Here is a 10,594-nt window from a genome sequence, read left to right on the forward strand (position 1 = left end):
AAACTAAAGGTTATTATGTTATTATATGTATGTGAAATGACCTGTTACACAATTAAAATGTCTCATTATGTTTCAGTGGTTTTCTGTTTGTGTGGAATGCTTAGGCTGCATAAAAATATGTTTCTCAGGCACATTCTTTTCAAAAGTGACGAGTAAGACTTTGATTTTTAATTTTTGATAGACAAAATGTGACGAGGGAGTAACACATTTTTATTTCTTTTTCCTTCAGGAATACAGTTTGGAAAGTTAAGCACATGTTAATGAGTTGTAGATTCAGTCACTCTCATTCTTACAGACACTCAGTCTATAATGGACAAATGGACGGCCGTGGCAAAGTCGAAATTTTTTTTTTTAAGAGGGCAGTTAATGAAGATGACCAGATGTCTTCCTGCATGTGCGCAATTGCATGGATACTGACAGAATGTCAACTGACACAGTCACTCCCCCCTAAAAAAACAGAAAGTTTAAAACCATCACAAAGCGTTAAAAAGTCCTTTGCAGTTTTGTCAAATATCAACAATAGTTTCAGAACTAAAACATTCAAGCATCAAAGGCATCCATGGCAGATTAGAACAGATCAGATATGTCATACCTCACACTTTCACCAGATAGAATATTCCCCTCAATACTTAGAGGTGTATTTGAAAGAAATGAATTTAAGGACGACTAAACACATTCAAACATTGGCTTGTAGTAATGAGTGATCAGATCAGATCAACAATATGTCATATTTTTCACACACATGAAATACTTGTGAATGTATACACCCTACCAATTATTTTTTTAATTCATAAAATCATCACTATTACTTCCAAACACCTCTCACCAGATGGAACTTTTTTCCCTAACAGAAATTAAAGGTTTGTGTGAAAGAAGTTTTTTGAGCAATAACTAGAAACACTCAAAAAATGCTGTGTAGTATTTCAATGGCGGATCAGAACAGATCAGCGAGATGACACGTTTTTCACACACCTCAAATAAATACTAACAATATGTTTAGATTATCAAATTATAAATATTACCTGCAAACACCTTTCGGGTCATTGTATATTCCCCTCATAAATATTTAAGGTGCATGTGAAAGAGGTTTTGGAGCAATAACTAGAAACACTCAAAGTTATACTATTTCAATGGCGGATCAGAACAGATCCGCGAGATGGCACATTTTTCAACACCTCAAAAACACCCTACCGATTAGCCATATTACTTCCAAACACCTTTCACTAGATGGTATGTTCCCCTAATGGAAATTAAAGGTGTATGTGAATGAAGTTTTTGAAGCTGAAACAAAAGCACTCAAACAACGCCGTGCAATATTTCAATGGCGGATCGGATCAGGTCGGCGAGATGGCACATATTTCACACACCTCAAGTACGTCCTAACAATTTATTTTAGATTATGAAACTATCACTATTACCAGCAAACACCTTTCGCCTGATGGTAAATTCCCCTCATAAAAATTAAAGGTGTATGTGAAAGACGGTGTTGAGCAATATCTAGACACACTTCAAACAACGGCGTGTAGTATTTCAATGGCGCATCAGATCAGATCGGCGATCTGCCACATTTTTCACACCCCCCAATTAAACCCCAACATGTTTTTAAGTCACAAAACTATCACTATTGCTTGCAGATACCTTTCAACTAAAGGTATAATTTCCTGCTAAAACATAAAGGAATGTGTGAAAGAAGCTTTTATTGACGAAACTCAGTCTATCTTCGCTGTGTACCGATAATTGAAGCCAGAGAGTTACAAGATGCCGACTTGAAACTTTACTACAAACATATTTTCTTATACTGACACTAATTACAAATATGTGACTAGAACTGAAATAACAGAACAGGTGACTTATGTTCTACGTGTAGGATCCGAGTTGTCACAACACTCAGCGAATGTAATCAGCTGTTGAAAATGAACCGAGCTCAATCTTTAATACTAAGCTGCCGCCATATTGTCTCCACTGGTCACGTGACAAAGCGAGACATACGTTCAGCGGTTTTTCGAGGAGTTTCCACTCCCCTCTCTATATAGGCTCCCTGGTATAGTGGAGACTTATCGGAACGTATACCCTGGAGATATCGAGGATGTAAAAAGGGAAATAGTGTACAATTCTGCTTATCCACTGAATTCCGAATTTCTTTTTGAGTCATTCCAAGCTTTTCTCTCATTTTTTTCTTCTTACAAAATACTGTGTAGGGATACGTGAGTCACCTTCTTTAGAATAATATCGTGTTTCTTTATTAAGAGGCACTTTCGTACATCAACCAGTTTCAGATTTGTTGACTGGTTCTTGTTGTTTTACGCCAACTGGTTCTGGTTTTTCTTTTCTTTTCTTTTTTTTTGGTTTACAGTGTGTATTTATTTATTTTGGGGGTGGGTTGTTTTTTTGTTTGTTTTTTTTTGGGGGGGGTTGGTTTGTTTGTTTTGTTGTTGTTGTTGGAGGGGGGGGTTCTATATGGCCACGGTCTGTAATAAATCGAGTCTGAATCAAAAGAATGAGCATCGATCTGCGAACTTTGGGAACGACTTGTGGCAACCAAGTCAGCGAGTCTGACCACCCGATTCCGTTAGTCGCCTCTTACAAGCATAGCTAATTCTAACCCAGATTTTCACTGGTCCCTGCTCTACGGAGATCTGCCGAATATGTATGTTGTGGGCATACTTCCAAAGTATTTAAAACACATATAGAGTGGGATGCCGCTTACGTGCCCCCTAAATATCCGAAAACCTCCATTACCGTGAAACGCAAACATAACGTGTACATAAAACGCATCATTTGTACGGAATTTCAGGGCCGGGACAGATACATTCAGTTGCCAAGACTGTAACCAGAATTTACATATACCGTTACCTTGGATAATGGAAATTGTGCCAGGACAGTCATTCCTGGCCGAACTTCCTGAGGATTAGGTCAGCTGGGTTTGACAAATATTTCAGCTATGATATAAACGGAGATACCAAGAAAAGGCTTCACACCCTTGTGACAAATTCGGGTTTGTGGAGCCACCCCTTTACCAGCGGGAGTGAGTTTAGTTTATGGCTTTCAGCAATATTTCAGCAATATCGCAGTGTACCCATGTGGGGATTCAAACTCACTTGTTTGGAGTGGTGAGTGAACCTTTAACCACTAGACTACCTCATTACCCAGCTTTACCAGAGACCATTTAAGGATATATAAAGTCTCTGGCTTTACCAGGGGTTGTCCAACTATACATGCCTTACAGAGTAGACAGCTGGAGATGTTCAACAAGTGCACACGATCAGATCCAGGTTGTTTTATTTAGTTATATTATAGTCCTAGGACAGTTGCTAGAAACGTCCTTTTAGGATCATTCCACGGCAGCAAGAGTTATCCAGTGTTTTTTTTTTAATTTCAGTGTTTGCATTGTCCAAGAATGCCCCTGTTACAGACTTGAGAATCACCTCCAGGGTACTGGAAAGGGTGACTTTCTGGTAAGGTATGAACTCTTCCTGATAAACAATCTGATGTTTTCTAAAAATAAACCAAAAGAAAAAAGAAAAGAAGAAACCCATTCACACTCACATTCATACTGTTCCGAGTAGAAAATAAACAGCTAGCATTTACTATGTCCTTGCTTTTGACTAATACTCAGACTCAGCTAACTGAAAAATGGGTGATAGAATTCCCACTTACTGTAAAATCAATTGTTACCCAGTAATTATAATGACACCTCACACCCTTCATTATGAAAGAAGACGAGGAATGGAACCAGTGCGGGATCTTGCAAAATGTGTATGAAGCTAATCATTTGAATTTGCAATAAACATTGTCACACTGATGTCACACTGGTCACGACTGGGTGCTGGTGACATCTGCTGAGGAATACATGTAGTGGCTTATTGTCTGTAGAGATCGTTCTTTAATAACTGAACACAGCGCTTGTGACAGGACTATTATGTTTATTTACAGATGAATATATACAAATTGTCGGTCAAAGCAATGTCCAGACACCTATGTCATCCTATCATCCTAGAGTATTGTCCATTTACTGAAATGATCAAACACTATTGTGTCGCAGCTGAAGGGAACAACATACATGCTTCAACTTTGAGACCTCAACTTTGAGACAGCCTTAAGTTCAACAAAACGTTCAAAATAAGATGTTTGAATGTAAGTGTTATCTATTTCTGCTATTTATTGCAACATCATAATCTAACATTACACCTTCAAAATTTCTTTTCATATTATCTGTCAAAAAACAGTTGTCTTATTACACACAGTAAAATTTCAGGTGACATAGCCTTGACCTTGTTGATGAGATGACCTAGCCATGACCTACTTTCATTCATCATCAACTATTTCCTGCACATCATCGTCATCCCCTTCCTCTGGTTCCTCCTCCTCTTCTCCCCCTTCCTCTCCCTCCTCCTCTTCCTCCTCATCATCACCGTTGATGGTGATGACCTCCGCACCATCTTCCTCCATTGTTGTGTCTCCATTCTTGTCTTCCTCCAAGGATGCATTCTGTTCTCGTTCCTTCTTCCGACGTTCTGAAGCTTCTTTCTTTCCTTTCTGTTCATTCCGGAAAGCTGAAGGAAGAAAATCTTTGTACAAGAGACTGTTGTACATCTACCAGTCATAATCAAAGTTGAGAATATCTTTCTCCAGAATCTGTCTATATAATCTGATAAAAATAATTTCAAGAGCAAAAGGTGTTTGATATAGTTGTACCCTACTTATTCACTGAAGTGCTCTCCAGATTAGTATCATATCTTAACACACAAAAAATCTTAACACAAAACTCAGAGATGCAGCTTTTAACACTTTGAACATCATTTTGAAGATTTTTACACTGATTGATCAGAAAAGTCAACTAATGGAACCATCTATCAGCCTATCATTAAATACTCAAGAAGAGGTTTTTTGTGGGTTGGAGATCTGATCATTTTATTGGACTGAGTAAGGATGGACTGGCTCCAGTGCTGGACTGTTCTACAAAATGGCGCCACAGACCATCAAGACACTGCTGCAGAGGGCTGACAAACTGCTCGAACTCCATCTCCTCCATGGCATCGACCACGTCCTGTGCCGAGATCGTCTTCCGCTTTGCCTTCATTGAGAAGTTATTGGAGCTGTTGATAGGATAAGAGGGCATTTATCTCTATTTGTTTGATCAACGTTGTTGAAGTTAGTTAGCAGTTAACAAAGCATGTGACTTTATAGATGTGACTTTATAGATAACAACTCTCTACTGACTTTAAGTCCATCGAAATCCACAGATACAAACCTTCAATCAACAGAGATCAATCGCATTAACTACCATTAGCATATGATGACAGACTATCAGTAACTTGTACAGTAAGCATCCAATCAGATTGATTACAATTTCACCCCTCTGTAACATTGTTTACTTAACTGGTTAAATATATATACAGACAGTTTATCCAAGCAAAATGTATACATAAGCACTTCATTAGCCATATGATGAAACGTAGCCAATGTAACATATAATATATGTGCTCATATCACTTTTGCCTAGAAACCATTGTTTCTGTATTTCGTCGTCTGTGATGTCATGAAACAATTGAACATGACATCAAAGGGGGCCAACACATTTTCTTACTGCATTTTATTTCATAAATGTACATGAATAAAACAGAAAAGAAATTATTACACTCAACCAAGTGTCATATGAATAATCTCTATTTATGTTTCACACATGTATTTAAGTTGCACTTAATGTAAACCTGTATCTCTAATGCGACAGAGCACAGTCAGAGTGTAAATAAACTTCACTTCAGTCTATCTGTATACTTCATGACTTGTGCCGTTAATATTACTGTCCAGCTGGCCTAATCCAATTATGTGTTCCTTAGGTCACTTGTTGATAATAATATGATGTTTGTCACAAGATACTATGCATATATTCTTCTCATCAAGTAATTGTAGTCATTTTTGCCTTGATAATGATGCAAGATTCTACACAGAAACATTGCTCTACGCAATAAACAAGTAAGACACATGCTCAAGCATTAGTCTGATGAAGGCCACTTAATCAGGTCTAACTTCTCTCAATCCCAGTACATGGAACCAGTAATATATTCTCGGCATCTTGAGCAGAGACATGGCTTTCCTGGAAGTTATCTGTGTCACGCCCCATTTGATTTTCTAAACATTTCACTGGTGTCACATAACTGCACATGTTCATTAGTCAAATAGAGATGACCGTGTCACTGCTGAATTAAATCAACATCAAAGTCATGTGGACTCGTTACATTGGAAGTCAATTTAAAGTATGCTGTACATACCAGGACGTTGCATACAGCACAAACACACTAGCAGCCTTGGAGATGGCCAGCCTTGCCTCCTTGCCCACATTCACACCATCAGGGATCTGAAAAGAAAATACAGATAAGACTACACAGAAACACTAGACAAGAGCACGTATGGGTTAGTACACTTGACAGAAACAACCACAGAAAAGAGGGACTACACACAATCCCATAACATTTGCATGATAAGATCAGGGATTGGGAAAGGCACAGGCAATGTGCCATTTTGCAAATTAGAATAAAAAATGGCCCATTAAAATTTTGAAGTTTATTATTGACACAAAGGCAGTGGTCCATTCTATGTTGAAAATGGCAAAAAATCCTGAAAATGGCCTATTGTCAAAGTTCCTGTATGACTAAAATCAAGTACACTTTCATCACACTTGCACACTGCAACCAAACAAAACACACATTTCATTTGTTGGGTTCAGTCTAATTCACTATTTGGTGCCATTTAATATGACTCTAGTTGTGTTTAGATCCTTTCATATAAACATTCTGTGTGAATACTGGTGATACTGCCTTTTGTTGTAATCAGTGGGTGAGAGTGTGTAGTTTAACATCGCTTTTAGCAATATTCCAGCAATATCACTGCACGGGACACCAGAAATGGGTTTCATACAGTGTACCCATGAGGGGAATCAAACTTTGGGCTTAGGATAACACTTTAACCCTTAGGCTACCGACCCAGCTCAATTCAGTTACCTAGTTTAGCCCCTTATCACACAAACAACAAAAATCTGAGAATCATTTTTTATACGATACTTATACTTCCACCAATACACTTGGCTAATAATCTCTGTGTGTACTAACACATGCCTGTATTACAAATATAAATAATTGGCACACTGCCATCAGAACCCACTGACTCATCAGGACCCACAGAACTATAGGCCCAACATAAAATCTACCTGCCAGGGGTTCTTTCTTTAAACAATGCTGAACACAGACAATGTGACACATGAACAACTACTGATAACAGTGATGAAATAATTAAAGCTGCAACGATTCAGACCTCTATTTGGCTCAATTTTTTAAACTGGACCCTCAGTTCAATCATTTTTGTATTTGAAGTAGAAACAGCAAATTTCATTTACCTCCCAGAATCAGCTTTTTAATGTAAAATCCATTGTCAACTTGGCAATGTCTACTAACAACAGTTCTTACTGAATAATTCACCCAGTGTGATTGGATAATCTGCCTTATTCAAACTCTCAAAACTGCTCGCTGAGACAAAATTATGTTCTAGCTGCATGGAAATAACTTCAACAGGTATTCAAATATCATATCGAAATAGTGAAAATGGTTATTGAAAATCAAAACCAATGTGTCAGATTCAGTTTTCAAAGAATCAAACCGATTCAATGCAGCCCTAGAAACAAGTGATACACAAATGAATAGAATAAATATTCCTTGTCATGCATGTCACCTCATGATTCACTCACAGCACAACAGGTACCTTGCCTGTTCATTCACAAATAGCTGCCAATACTGCAAACATGTGTTTATCAATGTGGAATGAATATTTTAGAAAAACAGCAATTGAAACTTGTGTTAATCATAGAGCTTTATTACTGATTTATTAATTAAAGGTCACATGCAACGTAAAACACAACTTTGCAGATTCTGATACCTTTCGGTATGCACATACAAAAACAAATCATCAAAAATGCCAATTCAACCTATAAAGTTGAAAAAAAAACAATGCGATGAAAGAAAAGCCCGCGAAATCAGAGTTCAAACAATTCACTAAATTTCCCCCAGCACTGGGTGAAAACATGGTTTCAACAGCTGTTCTGTGCTGTGCCCATAACTCAAGCGCAGTGAACAGTATGCATGCCTGGAATATGAGGTCGTGAGCAGTAGTCTAATGTTGGTTGACTACTGACTACTAATTGATTTATGAGAATATGACTCATGCACCCGAGTCCTGTCTCTGCCACATTGTGTAATTAAGCAGGTGTGATACTTGTACACATGACATGTTTTTATGTCTGTGGGTTGCAGACGAACTACATCCATTATTCTCGGATGACTGGATCTGACAGGAATTGGTGCACATTCTTGTCAGTTTCAAGTACTGCTTTGAACTTGGACGAATGAGAGTTTCCAGCCACGCAGTAGTTCACCATATCTACTTATTGGATCGAACGCAAGTTCACAGAACATGTATTTACAAAACCCAACATCTCTATATATATTCTTTATCGATAACAACTTCTTCTAGTGTATATGATTTAGTCTGACAATGGTATATGAATCCATACTGAAACAAAACATCAAGTACAATAAAAAATAAGTTGTTATCCCTAAAGAATCTTACTTCCTTGTGACTCGCCATACTTCTAGAATGCCCATCAAACAGATCATCTTTCTGTACACACAATGAGCCCTCAGCGTATCAGCAAATAAACCAGCCAATCAGAAGCCATCCTTACACTTGAGCGCACAACCACCTGCTATGACTGGATTCGGTCTACCAAGGGCTTCGTTTTGAAGGAAGTAAGCCCAAATACACAATATTGCACTTTTGAATCGCGATTGTACGCATATAATTTTGTTTATTTGGGGTTTTTTAACAAGCAGCAATGTATATTATAAGTCACGAATAAGTGATAATTGTGTTTTTAATTATGTTTGATTTTTTAGGTTGCATGTGACCTTTAACCTATTACAAATATAGTTTTAGCAGACAAACAACTGATTAATTACTCTAATGATCAATTTATGCACTTACTGCATCTTTGATGATTCTGGTTACGACTGCATTGGGGAGATTGAGGTCCTCGGGACGTTCAGCCATCTTTGTCCTAATATTCAATCACTGAAATCACAGATAACAAATCATGACAAAATACAGAATACAACCTTTAGTAGACAAATGCATTATTCTCCTTCACCCAACTTTCCCACGTTAAGACCATATCTGCAGAGGGATGTAATTAACACTAACAACTGCTCAAGAAATGATGCTTGATTTACTCTTACGGAAAGGGACCAACTGGAAAATGATATAGTGAGGAGTAACTTGCCCAACAGCCGAGAAAATGATCAAAGAAGCGTGTGATAGAGAATTTGCACCTGTCTAGCATGCCAAATAAACAAAACCTGCAGTGAGGCACCAAAATATGGAAACTTATCCGACTTTAAACAGAAACTGTCATACGAATTACAACAAACACACACATTACCATAAAGTTTTACTAAGAACCCTGCATAACTTCTTTGAGAGGCACGTTTAGAAGTTGTTGCCAATGTTGTCAGATAAGGACAAACTTTATGGACGAGCAACCTCTTCATTCAGATGAAGCGTCGTTTCAATACAGCTTCTTGCATCGTTGTCAAGCAAGTATGGGGTTCATACTTGCGCAAAGTAAAGTGTGGTCTTGTAAACTTATCACGCATTAACAACTGGTTATCGCCGGTTTTGTCTTTTTCACAAGTGGGATTGTGCACTATCACATCTGCCCTGACGTTATTTGTGTATCAGATGAGAATGAGATTAATATACTGGCATTGTGAAAGTATACCTTCACAGAAATCCGGTGACCGTATGACCTGAAGATCAAATATATATGCCCATTTCCAACAGCAGTTTGTTGACAATATTCAGCATGGACCAGACACCGGAAGTTAAACAAATTTGGCGCGCCACAGATATGAGCTCAGTGCAGCGCAAAGGACGTCTTGCTGGCCCCTTGTACTAAAATGTGAGTTCCAGCCAAATTATAACATTTCAGACAATTTTTCTAGGTACTTAAAAATAACCATCGTTGTGGAAGAGAACATATTTTAACATGAGTTACTTCGGTATCATTTAGTTTGCGTGCATAAAAATAATAACCGGTTCCATCCAAAGTAAGCGCTACCAGAACGCATATAACCATAAGACAAGATCCCAGTTCTCAGTCGGGCAGGTCGCTCACATTCAGGAAATAATACACGCGTAATGATGACGTCATAACACTTTGAAACTATGCGTGAATATCAAACGAAATAAGAATATGTCCCAACTTCGTAACACCTGTAAGTCGTGGGGTTCGTCTCAGATGCATAACTGCGAATGTGACTACTACAAAGTTTACCGTCTGAAAATGTAACAGTGCCATTTCTCGGATCAAACTGGGTTCCAACAGAGACCATAGAGATATCTATTATATGGTGTCTGGTTCCACTAACCTTATGATAGAAATACAGAGTACGTTACTGAGTTAGTTTAGTTAAAAATACGTTGCTTATAACAATATTCCTGCAATATCATGGCGGGGAATAGCAGAAATTGGCTTCAGACATTGCAC

At 38.0% G+C, this 10,594-nt stretch overlaps 1 protein-coding gene across 2 annotated transcripts; it reads right to left on the reverse strand.

Moving 5' to 3' along the window:
- Positions 1-3,903: 3,903 nt before the first annotated feature.
- LOC137273416 (DNA polymerase epsilon subunit 3-like) lies at positions 3,904-10,250 on the reverse strand. 2 transcript variants are annotated; one of them, XM_067806098.1, is made up of 5 exons: positions 9,827-10,250; positions 9,034-9,120; positions 6,273-6,358; positions 4,978-5,096; positions 3,904-4,553 (listed from the first exon to the last, which is right to left on the reverse strand). In XM_067806098.1, exons 2-5 carry the CDS (start codon positions 9,097-9,099, stop codon positions 4,306-4,308), a joined length of 519 nt encoding a protein of 172 aa, XP_067662199.1. In that variant the 5' UTR covers positions 9,100-9,120; positions 9,827-10,250; the 3' UTR covers positions 3,904-4,305. The 2 variants fall into 2 exon arrangements, with proteins under 2 accessions (XP_067662199.1, XP_067662200.1); XM_067806099.1 differs by having other exon boundaries at positions 9,488-10,250.
- Between the last annotated feature and the right edge of the window lie 344 nt (positions 10,251-10,594).

This window comes from Haliotis asinina, chromosome 2 (assembly GCF_037392515.1).
Source record: "Haliotis asinina isolate JCU_RB_2024 chromosome 2, JCU_Hal_asi_v2, whole genome shotgun sequence".
Classification (NCBI taxonomy): Eukaryota; Metazoa; Mollusca; class Gastropoda; order Lepetellida; family Haliotidae; genus Haliotis; species Haliotis asinina.

Bases quoted from the DNA above. Each gene is read 5' to 3' on its own strand.
- LOC137273416 (XM_067806098.1), bottom strand. From the start codon at position 9,099: ATGGCTGAACGTCCCGAGGACCTCAATCTCCCCAATGCAGTCGTAACC. The intron at 5,097-6,272 runs GTATGTACAGCA...TCCTATCAACAG, and splicing joins GTGCTGTATGCAACGTCCTG to CTCCAATAACTTCTCAATGA. The intron at 4,554-4,977 runs GTCTGTGGCGCC...TTCTTCCTTCAG, and splicing joins TCTGCAGCAGTGTCTTGATG to CTTTCCGGAATGAACAGAAA.